We start from the raw sequence: 18,642 nt of genomic DNA on the forward strand, positions 1-18,642 counted from the left end.
TAGGGAAAGGGACAACAGATTTATAAATTAACAATATTTTGTGTTGCATTGATTCAGACACTGAAAAGGGTAATTTACCATAATGATCAAAATTGCTTAGATGACAATCCTTTGTTCAACACAAGCAGTGCAGCTTTCATAAGCAAAGCAGATCTGAATTCAGCTGTGCATTTAATAGATGGATTTATGCAGGTACATAGTTGATTTATGAGAGGCTTTGCCAATACTTGTGAGATATGAGATACAAGTGTCCATTAGAACATGCAATTAAAAATCTGCACACAAGTCTTAACCGTGCCTATATATCTGGACACCTGGAAAAACTAGTCAGTGTTTCTACTTTCAAAGTACTTGTAAACTATCCATTTATTAACCTGTGTTTACTTACCAAACCCAGAATTTGCAAGATGCTAAAATGATATACAAACATAAACCCAGTAGATAAAAGAGCCCACCAGAAATTGGAGAGTGGTTCTGGAGTGTAGATACCTTAAAAAGAAAGGAATACATTAGTATTCAGTTAGTATTCGGCTGAATTGCTGTGTCCATCAAACACTCATGAATAATCCTCTCTTTTCTCCTCTGTGGATGCTAGGACATCTGGCTTTAGCTGATAACTTACTGAATACCATTATAATAATTAATATTGGAGTGCCTTCTTTCTTACCTGGAGCATCCTGATCATTTTCTTCCCTCCTCCTGGTACAGCATTAAAACATACATTGTATTACCTCATTAAAGCCTGCCTATTTTGCCTTCTACCACAGAAATAACATACTCTAAAATACAGTAATGGTATACAAGGAAGTTTTCAAAAATCACATTATTCGTACTTAAACACCTGCTTCTTATGGGGGCTATGACTTAAGCATGCCCAGAACTAACGCAGGCAGCAGCAGTTAATGTGCAGTGCTGTATTACAGCACAAACTGCCATGTCCTATTTTATAGTTGTTCAACAACTATTAAAAAATAACTTGTGCCAATAATGCATAGGAACAGAAAAGCTATATAAAGCAGTCAAGCCATTAATGCCAGGCTGCTTTTAAGTGAAAACTGCTGTGGATATATTTTCAGATCTACCCCGAAAACACTTTCATAACCGGGTATCACAGACACTGTAAAATACTTTTCCCCCTCAAATGAAGTAGCAAATACCACATTTTTCCTGGGCTCATGCTTCTCTCAACTCCTTAAATGAGATTTTGTCAACTTAGTGATAAAACAACATCTCACATGATCTAAAGTGGACCAAAGAAGTCAGATCTAATAAAAGTATCCTTAGATACCAGACAATTTTTGGAATTAAATATTCCAACATTGCATGTTGATAACAAAAACAGCGTACAGAGTTGTCAGGCACTTATTAGCTGACACAAAATCTTCAGTTTAAGACTGGGAAAATACTACTTTCTGTAAGACTTTAATAACCTAGGGATGCAAAAGAAAGATATGCATACTGTCACACCACTCAACTGCTACAAAAAGTTGTTGTGTTTCAGACAATTAATACACCATTTTTATCTACCTTTGCACTCCCTGACCCATTAGATGTTATTAAACATTGGAATGAATAACCAGTACTCAAAGGATAGCTTACAGCACAGGGTGCAATATTCATATTAGCCTTTGCTAGCTTGCACATTCAGTAATTACCAGGAAGATTTAACAGATTTCGGCATATGCTGTACAACACTACTGGGAACTCAAATTTAACTACACATACATAGCTAGCTATGACAGTACTCACCAGACTAAAGCTGGTACGAGTGTGCCTATGTATACTATTTTACATAGATAAAGGCAAATAACTGCTGTTATCTGCTTTACCACACCACTGTATAGGGGTGCATGCTGTCTCAGTTTCATAATCCCTAGAGGATTGCTTTCTCAATCCCCGCTGTGCTTTTAAAATTCTCTGCGCAGTTTTCTTCCACAGTATACACATCATGCCAATCTAGATTGATTTTGCAGCAGCTACTTGTAGTAATATAATTTAAGTAGAATTTTCTCAAAGTTGCAATATTCTTACCAAAATTACCTATACTTTACATTCTAAAACTATGTGTGTATTCGTTGTCCACTCAATGTAACATAGCTTCTCTGTTGCTAGTCGACAGAGTGAGGAGTTGATAGTATGCTTGACTGACAGCAGCACATATGACCCCATATATCACTCACTGTGACTTCAATGAGCAGTAGTATCAGTGTAATTATCCAAAATACAGCTGCACACTGTAAGCAAACTGTTACTAGGTGCTACCAAGACAAACAGGAGCAGGGAAGCTACTTTGAAAGCATAAGGCAGCTTATAGGATTTCTTATCAAGTGGGTGCGTGAAGGTCAGAGGCAGTGTCTGAACTATAAGCAAAATCCCAAGGTACGAGACTACACCTTAAGTGGAGTCCTCCTGCAGTTAAAAACAGAAAACTCACACCAGTCTACTTAGAGCATGCTTGCTATGTATGTCAGAAGTGCTGGTATCCTATTTAGAAACCAGTACAGGAGGCTTCACTTAAATAAATAGCGAGGTTCATTTAACTCCCCTGCCTGAAAACACGAGTAGGATGGCAGGTACGCGATACTACCTTGCAAATAGTTTTTCATTGTAGACAGCAAGAGAAGAAGCAATTAGCCTTGGTGTTGCAGTTTAGGAGACCATAGCTCTATTTTTGGCTCTCCCACCAATTTTGAGTGACCTGCTCAAGCTATGATTTCTTCGTACTACCTCCCCAGCTGCAGGATAAAGAAAACATACTTTGACTTGCAAAGTGGTTTTTTTGTTGCTTATGCAGACTTATGGGCATGTTTAGCCTAGATGCAAAACATGAGATAAAATTTAAATAAGGTATAGAAGAAGAATAGTTCAGTTGGAAGCAGCCTACATAGATCATCAAGTCCACCTGCCTGATCATTTCAGGACTAAACAAAAGTTAAAGCATATTTACTGAGGGCATCATTCAGGTGCTTCTTGAACATGGACAGACATGGGGCATCTAAAACAGCTCCCAGAAACTGGCAGAGTAGTGCTATATCATATTCAGTTTCACATGAACTTGCCTAGTTGGCAGCTGCTTACGTTATAACAGAAGTTTCTGTAAAGCCTGAGAACAGATCCTAAAGAAGTAAACACTCAGAAAAACTATAATAGACCTCGATATTGGGAACAATTTGGGAGGCCTACAGTGCAGGCAGTGTAAATGCTGAAATAGACAAGTGAGCCCAACTATGAAACAGGATTGGTGGGAGAATACAGTCATTAAAAGACCCAAGTATTTGTCTTTTAAGTAAAATTGCACAAGATTACAAAATGGATCAGTGACATAGTTTGGCTTTGAAACGCAGCTTCTTGTGGCCAGCTCCAATCTAGTGAGGGAATCATGTTTCAGAAGTCACTTAGGAGAGCTGTTCAGGTTCCTACAGCTGTGAATTTCACACTGCTACATCCTCTCTTTGTTCCAAGACTTAAAAGAAGAAAGACATGGTGACTCTCACCCACTACAGACTCTCAATCTATATAAGAGAAAATTTCCTCCTTGCTAGACTTTGCAATCCTGAGAACGATAGTGTGATTTTCAGCAGTATCTTTATCTGGACATCAAGGGACAAAAAGGAAACAATGACCTCCACAGAAAAGCATTTCAGAGAGCTTTGGATTCCCAAGTGTATTTGGGGGAACTAATTTTAAATTCATACCTGGGATATTTTCTGTACATTTGTCACTGAGTAAATAATCACTATAGATTTTATTACTGTACTGTCCTGCTATTCAACAGATGCCTGCTTAACAGAGCAGTGTGATCTATTTTCTATAGTACACAGTCTGCTAACAAAAACATACAAACAGGAAAATTGAGATCCAGCTGAGTGGCTGTTTGAATGGCCTGTGTTGTCTTTGGCAAAAGCTATCTGCTGCTTACACGAGAAATCAATTTCAATATGTGGCAGTGAGTTTCACTATCTCTCTATCCACAAAGGATCACAGGCAGTTCTTATACGTTAAGCACTTTCAAAAATTTAATCCAGCTGCCAGTCTGGCACTAATCTCATTCTCGGAAACGCTCATGCCCCAGATAGTTGAGACTGTTTCAAATCAGGGTCATCCAAGTAGGCTGTATGTTTGTTCCTGTGTTGAAATAGCATGGCAGTGCATCTTTCAGTTTAGATTAAACTTCATTATTTCAGTAGCACTGATAGGAAGGACTTCATATAGGTTGAGGGCCTTGGGATTTTTCATCTGCTTCTGCAGCAAGCAGTTGCGTGACCTTGAACAAGCTATGTAGTTAATTTTGCCATTCACAAAATGGAAGCGTGGCTTGAATAATCTAAAGATCAACATAGAGACTCAATTTATTTTATATTGGTTTCCATCTTCCCCTGCAAAGTCTTATGTTAGTTGCAGCGTTATAAATGTCTAGTGTCTTAGGAATTACTGATATTTATTTAAAGTTATCAAATAATAGGATCATAAAAATTTGAATGCAATTTACTAGAAAGGAAAACAGAATGCAGTACAGTTATTCCTGCTTGAATTGGAGAATTAGAACCTAAATACAGTATATTTTTTTAATTTGATAGGGTTTAAAAATAATCCCTCTTTCCTAATTAATGTCTTGCTTTATTTGCTACTATATTTAATAGAGATGTTTCAGTTTTCCAGCCCCAAACATTCTCCTTTAGTAGTCTCCTAACTAGAGCTATACATACTTGATCCAAAACTCTGAGCAACTGTTGCAATTCCTTCAAGTTGTAAAAAGGCGAGGGCAAACTTAATTCCATTTTATTTCCCTTAATCAAGGGGTTAATTTCAATAGCGTATTTTGATCTATTGAGCTAGCCTAAAGAACAAACTTCCTTTCCAGGGGGAGAACAGAAAAACTGTTCTCCAGAGGATGAGCTAGTTATCACCTGAAATCTGCAATTTCCCCTACAGTTGTTCTGAATTTATGGGCAGATTTCAAAATACAACCTTATACCAGGAGATTTTTATTTCCCAACCGTCAGCTACTCTTGTCAAAATCACCTTGGACAGGAGATCTTGTATTACCTGCTCCTGTCAGGAGTGACTTTTGATAGGCCATAAAGAAGGCTCTTCCTTTTCCTTCACATTGTTAGTCATTCTTCCATATACTGGTAAAAATAAAAAATAAAAAAAATTGCTCAACTTCTCAGTCTCTTGCATGCAGAGGGAAGTCTTTAACAGACCTTGGGCCCAGTCAGAACATCCTTTTTTAGTTCAAGTGTTTCACAATAGGAACTGCCCAGTGCATGAAGCTCAGTGGGTCATGTGACAGACACTGTCTCCTCCTCTTCCTCTCCAGCTCTCTTCAATCTTCGAACAAGACCAGGTGGAAATGCTCGAGCTGCAGAAGAGCCTGCAGCCCAGCACACAGCTCCAGCTGCCAAGCGCCACAGCTGCCCTGCTGCTCCAAGTGCCAGCTCTCAGCACTGCTGGGCAGCGGACCAGTCACTTATATCTAACACGTGGGATCCGGGAGGCAGAGAAAAGCTGGAATAGTAACATGGAAGCTGTCAGCAGGAGAGCAGGAACATAATCGGATGAGAGGGAACCTTACACAGTGCACAAGAGTCAACAGCTCTCTAAGCAGTTAAGAGTTTCAGTGGAAGAAATGAAACCCTTATTATAAAGTATTTCACTGAGAGGGAGATAAACGAGGTTTGTAACTATCTAACTATATTCAAATATACGGCCAATTCTTCCTGGATTGCTAAGGTATATAATTCCTAGCAGCCAGAGAAAAAGCAAAAGTTTAATTCCCTAATTGCTTTAATTCTACCTCCCTAGTTTACAGCTACATTAAAAATGATCCTTCCATCTGTACTCGCTACCTGTGCTCTACATCTCATAACTGAGCCCAGCTTCTTGTTAGGTAAAAACCACCGCCTGCCCTTAAGGAAGCTGGGTAGCCAGAGCAGCTTCTGTCTGCCTTCCCAAGGGTGACGGTGGTGTGCTTTGTTGCAGGGGGAGGTTCGTCAACTTCTGTGGGCTTTCTCACAGTGCTAGAGAGATTAATCTGTTCTGATGCCACCTTTGAAGACAATTAGATCAAAAAAGAAAAAGGCTTCGTGACCTGAGCCAGAGAGATGGTTTCTTTACTGCTCATGACGATACAGAATTGCTTTATAAGCTGAATATTCTCACTCTGCTCCCAGCAAACAACTTACCTACTGAAGTACTGAGGATCAGTATGTCTGTCCCTCTGTGCTCAGCTCTCAAAAGGAGATGGGGCCAGCCTACATGGCTGTCCAGAGTTTGCTCCAAAAAGGTGTTGTGTTTTTTTTTCCCTTCCCTAAAATACAACCAAATTAATTTACTCTCTCCACAGAGTGGATGACCTACGTTTCAACTGTGAATTTTGAGAATTTGCCCGGCCATTTTAACAGAGTGGATGCTAGTGACCATCTCCCCCTGCAGGTGAAAGTGTCAAATCACGTTATAATTGACACCAACATAAAGGGCTCTAATTAACCACACTAGATCTTCAGATTCATAGATTAGATTGCTCCTTAAAGTGACAAAACCCTAAAAATACCCAACACCAACATCCTTGCCTACTTCACTAAGTTACTGAAAAAGTCTACTAAATAACACTGGGGATCTCAAAACACATGAAGGATGATCTCAACTCTGCTGTTAGGAAGCCCCTACAAATCAACCCTTATTCCAAACTACTATGGAGTGACCAATGCTCACAGTCCCCAGGAAACAGCAATTCCACTTTGATTAAACTTCAAAACTATTTGAAACTCTGAAATCAGGCACACATCTAATCTTGTCAAATCCATTCAAAAGCTGACCAAACTAGCTTATGGACCAAGACGGTCAAAAACTGAGAGACCTCTGAGGCTGATGGAGCACAAAGTAGGTTTTTTTCATCATGTTATGAGCTGGCAAAACCAAGTCCTCCAAAAGGCACTGAAGGTCTCTAATACTTTGATCTTAGAAGGTCAGGTTAATGCACTGTTGAAATAGCTTTGACAGTTTGAGACATTACACTTCCTCAGCTGCCATCTCCCTGAGCCTTCTGCCAGCTGTCTGTATCCCAGTAGCAAAAAATAGACTCACCCGAGCACCCTCATATGCTTTAGAAGACAAGCTTAGTTGTAACTGTAGATTAAAGTGGTTTGAGGAGCTTTCAATGAAGGGGTTGGTTCCCTGGTCTCAAGTCACGCTGCTGCGGTTCCCATCTTCTTCCCTCCACCCTGATAATTCCTTTCTCGCACCTCCCTTTTGCCAGTCCCAGCACTCATCTGATCCCACTATAACCCAACTCAGGAGCTACAAAAGCATGCACACCTTCTTCCACACGGAAATGAGAATCTCACCTCCTGATGACTAGAGGAAACAGTGAGTATATCCGCAATTCTACATCCATCCTATTGCTCCGCTTCAACCTATTCAGCTATTTCAGGAATGTTGTGTCCTGCCAGAGGCACAGAACAATATTTGGCAGGGTTCACACATGTTACAAGGTAAGATTCATCCAGCAAGAAAGCTGAGAATTGCAGGTCTGTTTCATGCATGACCTGCCTTCAGTTTGGCTTCTCTGTTGAACTGCTCTATCTGAACTACCTCCGTTCTGCATGAGTGCCTCTTATTGCAGGTCAGAGAGATACGAGCTATATCATTTATTCTGTCTCAACTGGCATGCGTGTGTATGCATACATGTGTGCACTTGGAAAGGAAAAACGTTAGAAGGGGAAGTAATGCAATTTGTATTCAATCAGTACAGAGGGCAGGGAGAAGGAAGAAGAGAGAAAGATGTGTTAATCCCTAAAGGGGAATACACCTCGAGCACGGAGCTCTCAGTGAGCTCACTGCGCAGCACTGATGAGAAATGTTCGAGCTCAGCCTTCAGTTTGATCCTGCCATTAGTGAAGCCCCCACACTGACAGGGGTGGGGCAGGAAGGTGATGCTGCCAGTGCAACATGACCTGTTTCCACTGCTGTAATGAACAACAGGGAGAGAGAGAAAATAAAGGATTACAGCCCTCACTTACTGTCACCCAGTTTCCTGTCCAGAAGGAAACACTTTAACAGTTAACTGAGCCTGGGTGTGTGACTGTACGATGCTCAATAAGCATGCCAACATCATTCTGTACAGACTGAGCCCCACATCATCTCCGCTCCAGGTGTTCTGCTCAACCTTCCTTAGAGGAATGTTAATGCTGGGACAGAGGTCATTTTAGGGCAATCAGTAATATCAGTAGGTTCCCAATAAGGCTGGAGAGGGATCGTTTTTCACATGCAATCTATTCCCTTCATTTTTCCATTTTTACTACCCTTCAGTTACTTCTCCCAGCTATAATCTATAGATTAGCCAACAGAAATTTCTATTTAAAATACAGAAATAAACCAGCATAACGATACATGTCAGTAATAAAGCAATCTGCCCAGGACACAGCTAGGTTAAAGGGTCTGACCTACTCAAAGCACTTTGAAACAAAGGTGCCAGTTAAATGACGAAATGCTAACAAATGTTTTTAGGCTCAGTAATTGTTACATCAAAAATCATACATTTAATCTCTTGTGGCATTAGCTGTAATTAGTACAAAATTGCATGGGTATTTTACTAAAGAGTCACCACAGTCAGACAGGCGACCAAGAGCCAAATGCAATAGGAAATTGAGGAGTTATTAGTTACACAGTCTGAGGCTATCTCAGCTGAAATATTTAGCCAAAGTTCTCTTAGAAATTTCACTGCTACCATGTCAACATTAGATGGCAGCAAATACCTATAAATTAATAACGGGCAAAAATTTAGGAAACTACACGAGGGTGAGAACTGTAGAACGACACAAAGCCCTCCAAACTACAGACACAATCCTCTCAGTCCCCAAATAACAAGCACTGAAAAAAGAGAGAACCTTTAATTTAAAAAAATAGAAATATAAATGGGAGACCACAAGTGACATCCAAGGCCAAACTTTAAAGCAGAACAAGTATACATGATAAAATGACATGTTCTATGTTATCTTCTATGTTTTGATGTCTTCAAGGACATCAGAAGAAGTGGTTTGGTGACATCACAGGAGCCTCGCACATTGTTGCCTACTGGGTACTACATGGCTGGGCACACTTCCTTCCCCCTCCCTGCTCCACTATGATTACAAGTTTGTGTAATTTCTACATCTACACTGCACTCAGTCTTAAATTGTGGCAAACTATGCTACCAAATACAGATTAAAATGAAATGTGGCTGGCATATTTCACTAGTGAGAGAGAGAAATTGAGTGAGCTTTGGAATGATGGTACTTCACTTTCTGCTCTGCATTGTTTTTACTTTGTTTCGCTCAGTAGTGAAGAACAAACAGAAATTACAAACCTGTAGTGCAGGAAGCGCAAAGAAGTGCGCGTGACTGCTGGTATAAAATACAGCAGATTGACTGCAGTGGAAGGGGCCGACTAAGCTCATTCGGAGCATTTGTTAAATTGTATTCCATTGCTTGACATCACATCCCTGCATTGTCATTAGAGGCTACTGAACATCTGGACCATAAATTCCACTCTTATTTCCTGTATGAAACTATGTAGGTGTGCTAGAAAATGCAGCTGGAGGCCTATCAACGCTAGAGGGGGACAGAGCAGCACACCAGAGGAAGACGTCCTGCATTAGCTTCTAAAAGGCCAGAGTAGCACTGGTCACTGAAATGATGTGGGATTCCCAGACTTGCTGAACTATTAGAGTATAAATTAATGCAAGATAGTAATCCTGTTAGCAGAGAGATCAAGCAACCCAGCTCGTTTCACTTGCATGTTTCATTAGCACTTCAGAATTTTAGGAACTTATCTGACTAGGTGACTGGTATTTACCCAGGGATCTAATGACAAAAAAAGATTTTTTTGAGCTCATTTTAGCTGCAGTACTTCTCAAGTGACATCAAGAAGACAACAGTCTTAAAAAAAATGAACCACACAAACAACTTACAACATTACAAGATGGCAGAGACTACTCAAGAAGACAACACCTTAGGCCAACACATTCTAGATACCCCTTTGGGCAAAAGACCATCTTTTTATTCCCTCGTTTCAACGCCTGGCACAAGTCTTTGTTATTTGTTATCCAAGATGCAACACCAACACACCACCAGAAACCATTAAGTAACATCACAGAGAAAAATGACAAAAAAAAAGAGAGTAAGAATAGGATCTGTGGTAACCATTGAGCACAGCTTGTTCATTGTGTGGGACCAGTTCAATATGCGAAGGGTAAATTGCCAACCTACCTCCTTTCCGCAGCAGATAGATGGGCACAACATAGAGCATCACATGCTGGATGTAATAAATTTCCATTTCAAATGGAAGCTGAGGAATAAGGAAAATACTTGTAAATGTTTTTCATCATTAACAACCAGAACCATTTTCCTTATGCCCCCATGATAACGCGTTCAGTTCAGTTACATCCCCTACATATAAGAGCAAAGCAATGACAGCCATTAATGGCTAGTGCTTGGAAAGCACAGCTAACTGCACCCAGTCCGTCCCCCTTGCCACAAACACAATGCAGCACTTCAAGTAGAGAATTCTCAAAATTAGCCAGCAGCACAACAAAGGAGGCATAGCACAAGATTGCTCTTTTCCTCATTACTCTAAGTTTCCAGTAATGGTGCAAAACCCCGAGGTAATTAAAACAAAGACTATACACATACCATATGACAGTAGCCTAATTATAAAGAAACGTTAACTGCAAGCTTGGAAGTTGCAGAAGTCTACAAGGAGGTCTTTTTCTTACAACCATACATAAAAGTAATTGCTGAGGGCACCTGTACAAAAATCAAAAGAACTGCTTCATAGCAATCTGCATGCATTTGTGAAACAGCCAAGCCTCTGTTAAAACCAATAATATGCAACAGATTATATCAGTCGGTCTTCAAGCTGCAGCAGTATGCACATAAACAAGTTACCAGTTAGCGGTAAATCCAGTATTCCTCACCCGCTGACAACTTTGGGGAAATTAAAATTAGTCATCTGAGGGTTTAGTTGAATTCATGTTGCCTTTTACAGGAGGTCAGAGTATGCTGAAGTAATATTGTGCTGAAAATAACTTGAAGCACAGCTCCGAGTTTAATCTGAACCCCTTAATCCCAGTCCAACTAATTCTAGCTCTTGAACAGTTAGAAAAAGTGATGCAATGTATTTGAAAGCCAATCCCATCTGTAAACATTTTTGTGTATATACTGATTTGTTGAACTGGAGCAACACATTTAACACTGACAAACAGCAGGAAAGATCCAACTCAAAATTCAGAATTCAACTTCCCGGTGCAGCTCCCTTACAAAGCTGAAAAGACATACCTCTCTACTGTATTTCCCACGGAAAACTGGACAACATTACAACCTGAGTCTGAAGTCTCACAGGAGTACCAGAAAGCCATTAGCTTTGGTTCAAATACAGTATCATTCTGCAGGCTGAAGTGAAACAAGATGCAAATACTACTCCTATGGCATGTGTCCACATTAAAAAATAAATCATGATAATCAATTTTAAAAAATCAAGAGCCTCCCCTTTCTATTATTGTTCCAAGACACTGAAGTCATAACATTGAAACAGAAACATTACAAGAACTTCTGCATCAACAGAACATAGGCTGAAACAGTTTGTGTTTTTCCTCAAGAGTCAGTCAATAAATAGTAGGTTAACAATATAGTGAGCTCTGAAATTCTACAAAAGTTCTTAGATTTTATTTTGAACATAAAAGACATTATAACCAACAGCTGGGTTCTGTTAGTCTTGCCATCCCCAAGCTGAACACTATCACTGTCCTGTTTGCAGACTCCAAGATGTTCAGCCAACTGCTGGGAGACTAAACTAAAAAAATCTTCAGTACAATCTGTTGGGTTATTTTCTCCCAAGTATCAAAATATAAAACCATGTGAGATGATGGTATGCAAAAGCAAGAATTTCACAGGAGTTGTGAGGTTTCCTGTATCTGAACCTGTTCTTCTGTCGCCTGTTGAAAGACACCAAGTGCAAAGCGAGGGGCTCAAAAATATTCAGGAAGAAGTTAACGAAGTTTGCCTAACTGGAGGAAGAAATCGGTACCCCCCTTCCAGGTGGGGCGCACACACTTCAGGAACAATAGCTCCTGATATAAACAGCACAGCACGAGGCACTCACTCCTGCCAAGGAGCAGTCTCTATTCAGTATCTGTGCTTTCAGAAGGGCTTCTGCGCTCGCTGAGCTGTGAGGGTCAGTTACACAAACACGACGCTCAGGACACTTCTGAGAACAGAGTAATGGTTGTTTTGCTGCAGTAGCATTGACACTATTTTTGTTTGCGTGAACAACACATCATTTTTTCCACTATGAAAGATTGGTTGTTCTGAAACCCGGCTAATTCGGCAAGTGCATTTCCTCATATCGAACCGAAAAGCCACGTTTCGGTACAGCCAAGCACTTGAGCTGTACAGGCAGGCTACAACAAACAGAAAAAGAGCAAACACAAAAGATGAACTATGAAGTTATACACAGCCACTAACTCGCCTACCTCTAAAGTCTCATCTATAAATTATTTCTCCACAAAACACGCACAGATAACAGATCGGTACTTTGCATTTGAACAAAGACATTGCAAGCAAAGACAGGGTAGGAGGGCAGATCAATGGGTGGGTCACCCAGTGATCCAGGATTTAAAGACCCTCGTTGTGAAAACAAGTGAGCACTTCTGCAGATCAATGCCACGCATATTCCCAGAACACAAAGTATGTTGAAATACTGACTTGGACCATCCAACCTTTGTCTGCAGGCACCTGTGAAGGCCACAAACTCAGGCTCCAACAGTCTCTGAAGTGGACCCTCTCCAAAGGTCCCAGCACACTTGACCTCTCCTGTCAGGTGCCGCCAGGGAAACTTTGCAGCCTCTCTGAAGTAATAAGGTAGTAAGTACCTGCCTGGTAACAAACCAATGGTGCCGATGGTAATATAGACATATTTTAATCCATATCTGTCCCCCCAGAGGACCTATTTATATTAATTGTCAATTTATATTAATTTATATTAATTGTCAATATTTGCTTTTTTTTTTTTTTGCACTGAACTCCTCTGTCCCAGCTGCCAGCGCTACTCTTCCTGCATTTCCCTTCCTCAGAGTTTTAAAATAACTAAGGGTACAAGACAAAAGGAGAAATTATCTGCTTCTTCAACCAGCTGATATCCTAGGTTCCCGAGCAGTCTGTATGAATAAGGAGTACAAGCTACCCTGTTACTCAGCGTGATAAGCAAGTTTTTCCCCTTTAGATTCTTACTTGTGGAAAAGCAGCGCTGCTCATTGTCCATTCATAGGTTTGACACTGGGATCACATCACAGACATTTCAAAATACACTAAAGCAATAATGACACACACAATTCCTCTAACAAGTGCACAAGATCAAAACACGCTAACAAAGCACTCTGAAAATAAATATTCAGACTCGTCATTTTTTACATTGTATAAAGAAGTTTCTGTTGGAAAATAAATGGTGTTTTGTTCTTCCAGAAAGAGTATTGGCCTGGCATGATGCAGACTGGGAAACGCCGCATTCCCTGGACATGTGCTAAAAGGCTCTCTGGCAAGTACCAAGCACAGTGAGCAGGCAGCAAGCCTCCATCCCAGGCATGGGTAAGTGAGGTACAGTGCCACTGGTCCTAGCAGCCACTCACATTGCCAGTGAGACTGGGGAAAGAAGAAACCATCTGATGGAGGATTAGAGCACACCTTATTCTTGTACTTCCGAGCAAGAAAAATGTGGGCACGTACTTTATATCCTCATTTAAACCACCTACTGCCCTAAGGAAACAACGAGCTCATTCCATTGACTGTACTAAGCTTTAAAAACTCTCTTCAAAACAGCAGTAGAGTTAAGCCCAAAAGTCAGATATTCATATGAGAGCTTCCCTCCAGAAAGTGTGGCACAAGACTCATTTAAACTAGCTCAAACCCACTTCAGCACAGCAGCTGGTTTTCAGTGGACTGAGAGGTTGCTACTTTGCTCTGTTTCCTGAAAGTGGTACTCCTCCCTCTGTTAATTATTGATACTTTAGCTTTATATGTGCAACAATAGCTCAAGCACCATATTGTGCAAGAGCTCTCTCTCCAACATCCTCTACATCCTCTACTGCAGAGCACAGCACAAAAAGGAATTTAGCTCCCAGGTTGCCATCTTTCCTACAGCATATCTTGCACCACATCTAGTCAGTTTGTACCCGTCCCCTTCTTAGACATCAGCAGTAATTCAGATTTTTAACTTACAATCAGTAACTGGTTTCCTAAACATGATCTGTAATCCAAAAAATAAACAATAAACATAGGCTTTGCATTTCACCAACAAAGCAGACCACAGCATAGATTAACTAACAGAGAACAGGAATGTATATAAAGCTGAACAATACAAAAACCATGGGGCAAACAGCTACTGGGCCTACGTAACAGATGCTGGTTACTTCTGTTGGTTAGAAAATGCTGGGTACTTCAGCATAGTGAGGAGTGTGATAACAAATGACTTACTTTGCAGTGAAGAAATAGCTGCCAGAGAAGTTTAGGAGAACGGTCTGAAGACAGACGTGAAGCCGTAAAACAAACAAACAAAAAAAACACACTACCAACAAAAACAAACAAGTAGCATTTGCAAACGAGACCATTCACAATCTTTCCAGGATTCTTTTCTCCAGCATACATCCAAGCTGGTAAGTGGCGAAGAAGCTGAGCAGTGCTCAGATCACTGTTACACTGCTCAGGCCATTTTACAGCTCAGGCACTACCAGCATACCTGGCACAGATCAGAAAAGGATTTCCATGTACTTGAATACTGGGAAAGAATATAAAGAGGAAAAAAAAAAAATGTTGATATTGAAATAAAAGGAGTACAGGGGCTGTAGAAAAGTGTAATGCATCTATGTAGCACCTGAGTGAAAGTCTAAAGCAGCTTCCCCAGATTTTATTGCAATAATTCTTTTCATTGTATTTTAGGGGCAGGTTGTTTCATTCCAACTTCCTGCCGTACGCCTGCTTGTCTGCAATCAATAGAAATACGTATTCCCAAGAAAACCTGTTTCAAGTAGGTGTCTCAGTCAGTATCTACCCTCTAGGCTGTTCTACACCATCCAGTCAGTACAGGGAATTATAATAGAGTTCCCTTTAAGTAGCATTAATTCAAGCTTTATCTAGTTCTTATTTTCAATTAATCCTGTAAGGGCAGGGGACACATACTAAGGGAAAGAATCAGAATCCACAGCTGCTACCATAGCATCTGTATGCATATGCACAGTCCTAAGAGCTACAGAAGAGCATCTGTTGTGCTGCTGGTCTGTAGTAGAGTGAAGATGCAACAGAACACAGGCCTAGAAATAACTTCTTGCTGCAAGGATGGAGGGAACCAGAAACATAACAAAACAAGAGACGTGACTGCATTTTTGCTAGTCTACAAATTCCAGACAATCCAGGTAGGACAAGCCCCCATGTTTCCAACTCACGACACACCCAAAATCTGGCAAGCTGTCAGAGAATTTGCTTTCTTAGCCTGTCACTACAGAGGGTGAAGCTTAGTAAGAAAATCAGGAGAACGTGCTGCTTACTACACCACTGATCTCAACTGTATGCGCATTGGTACTTTCATCAGTGCTTTGCGTATTTGACTAGCACTGTATTTGATGTAAAAGAGAAAGGCACCCCTACCTTCTGGTCACTTGTTTTGATCACACAAACTGGCTCACATTAATGACACGTGGGATGCAATCAGGCATTTGTGGAGTTAAATGGCTTCTAGAAGAGACGGACCAGATGCAGGTAGTAATACCAGTTTCAAGAACAGCTTTCTTCCAGTTACTCTAGAGATGATATTTGGATTACTTACCACTACCAGCAGAAGACACATTTACATTACCAAATACAAGTGTGATTGCAGGCTGTACTGAGCCACACATGTGTTTTGATGCACATAGTATAGGTAACTGCTGAAAGATGTAGAAACATTGGCCTTTGGACCTCCTGGCAACCAATGCACAATCTCTCAACAGCCTTCAATGTGCTACTGCTCTGTTACCTTGCCTTGTGCAGGTTAGATTAAGCCAGCTTAGATTTGGTATCATGTGCTACCATAACCTATTCCATTTTAGTGTGCAGACAAAGGCATTTCACGCAAACTGTTTAGTGCAGTGAATTATTTATTACCTTGACATGCAACAGAAATGCAGTAGGCAAAGATCAGAGGTGCTACACAGCGGGTACTGTAAGTGCTGCTTACAGCATGATTCTGTTCCTAAAACAGATTTAGAATGCGTACCTCTCAAGCCAAATAGTTCTAATAATAGTATAGAGCTGCTTCTGGAAACATTAAAACTGTACCATCTCAGCTGTGTGAGCAGAGACAGCAAGTTCAACACCTCTGGGACACGTCCTACTTTTTTACTTCATCTATAATAACATTTTCAGGACATCAGCTTGAATGGGAGAAAAAAAAAAAAAAAAGAGAAAAAAAAGAAAGAAAAAATCACATACTTTAAAACCAGCAACAAGAGTTACTTGGGAACCTAACAACCTGATTACCTTTGCATCTTCCCTGTTTACTTGAAAGTCTTAAAAGATTACTCTATTTACCATGTGAATTATTAATGCTGACCAAGAACGATTTGCACCATACGAGTGGAAGAAAATTATTAGAGAAAAATTAAATAGCCTTTATTTCTAAAATGGTAATAAGAACTCACAAATATTGACTGTAGGAAAATAAAATAAAATAAAAAACTTCTGTCTTTATCCAAGGACTATTCCAATACACAAAATTTAAATCCATCTGCACATCATAAATAATACGTGGAATATTTACTGCTGAATAAATGTAAGTGGATGCATCTGTTGCTTAAAATGGTTAATTCTTAGTAACTCAACGTCATGCCAAGGAAGGAAAATATTTTATTGGAAAAAAAACAGAAAAGAAAATAGTCTGACCTGATCTTTCATACTACACTTTTTGGAAACATTATCCCAGGTGCACACTGCAGCCAATTATTTGGTTAAAAATTATTTTTAATGAGCATAGTGTCACTGAAAGGTTACGTCTACTGAAGGTAGAAACTTCCTATTATAGTTTTAAGCATACCTCAATTCTCCAGTTCCACTGTCAACAGACAGATATTTAGGGATAGTTTTGAAATGACTGAGGCTTTAGCAGTTTTAGTGGATACCTTGCAGACAAAATAAAAAGCCAAGTTATGCTAGAAAATTGTGAAAGTTTCTTTTTCAGGGTAATGAAGCCTTGAATCATAAATGCAAAAAAAAAAAAAAAAATGCTTATAATACATTAAGTAACATAAATGAAAGCAGAAATGGTGACGCTAACCCCTAAAGGTGACCCTGTGGTCACAAAATGTTGGACTAAGTATTCTGGAAATGACCTGGAACAGGTTAACATTTAGAACCACAACCAAGTACAGTTCATCCTTCGTGCAACGTGGCAAGCACCGAACCTTTTAGAAACCTAAATACATGAAGTAAGATCTCTTCTGTGGGAATATTCTACTCTTATGAACACAAGAGTAGTCATCCCTCCACTCATCCTGAATACTATGCATGTTCAACACATTTCTGATGATTGTTAAATGTACGTGACAGCAAAAAGCATCTCTGTACTTCATGATGCTCAGTTCCCACATATGAAACAAGGGATTTCTGTGAAAATCTCTTTCAGGTAACTTTTTAGTTTTTTGAAGTCTTGGAGCCTTTGCTTTTGTTGTAAAGTTTCAGGACTGTTTTATAAAATATCTGAAATTTGCATTCATCCAAAGATTCTTAATTAATGCATTTAAATGCATATATCAACAGAGAGTTTCATATAGATGACCTCATATAGGAAGAGCCAAACACCAATAAAATTAGGGGTAAAAAGAAAATATTAAACTAGGAAATCAATAATAACTGCAATAGATTTTCTTAGCAAAGAGACTACACAAAGGAACAGAGAAAACTAGTTATGACCAAAGTTCAAATTACCAGTGATCTTCCCCGAACACTCATGGCCACATCCAATTTAAGCTGAGGACTGTGATTATTTTCTTTAAAACAACACAATACACTGCATTTAAACCCAGACTACTACAATTTTTCATCATTGTAAAGCTTATCTCCATGATTATTTCAAGATAATTTCAAGATTTTCACCCACACATATAAAGGCTTCATTCTTAAAGATATTTAAGTATTTAAAATGCAGCTAAAATCTAATTGAATTTTCAGATGCAAGGCTGGCATTTAAGACTAGATATCAAAACCCTACCATAACTTCACAGTATATGAATGTGTATGCTTACCATACAACTTTTAACATCTGTTCAGTAGTTCATTATCTTGCATAGCAGATGAATACCAAAGGCTGATGGATTCCAGCTGACTTACTGTGATGTTTTGTAGCATAAATAGGCCTATAGTTCAAGTTCCTAAAATTACATATAATTCCACCCCCCTTCTCTGCCAAAGTGGTGCCCTGCCAGTTCTGAAAATAGCAAATCGATTAGCTGAGCATCTTAAACACATGGCAGACTATTCATCTTATGGTCACCTATAACTTCATGCTTCTGGTATGTATAAATCCTGATACCCACTTGTTCCTGAACCGCCATCACCTGGTGAGGTAACGATTGTCTTCCATTCT

The 18,642-nt window shown here is 39.7% G+C and overlaps 1 protein-coding gene across 1 annotated transcript in view; it reads right to left on the reverse strand.

Annotated features, from left to right (window-relative positions):
* Positions 1-18,642, reverse strand: part of TMEM164 (transmembrane protein 164) — a 46,180-nt gene that overhangs the window by 5,965 nt on the left and 21,573 nt on the right. The window contains exons 5-6 of the mRNA XM_082771183.1: positions 10,248-10,326; positions 389-489 (exon numbers count right to left, since the gene is read on the reverse strand). Of these exons, the coding sequence (XP_082627309.1) occupies positions 389-489; positions 10,248-10,326 (180 nt within the window). The remainder of the gene's footprint in view (positions 1-388; positions 490-10,247; positions 10,327-18,642) is intronic.

Source organism: Aythya marila (assembly GCF_965140915.1).
Source record: "Aythya marila genome assembly, chromosome: 13".
Taxonomy (NCBI): Eukaryota; Metazoa; Chordata; class Aves; order Anseriformes; family Anatidae; genus Aythya; species Aythya marila.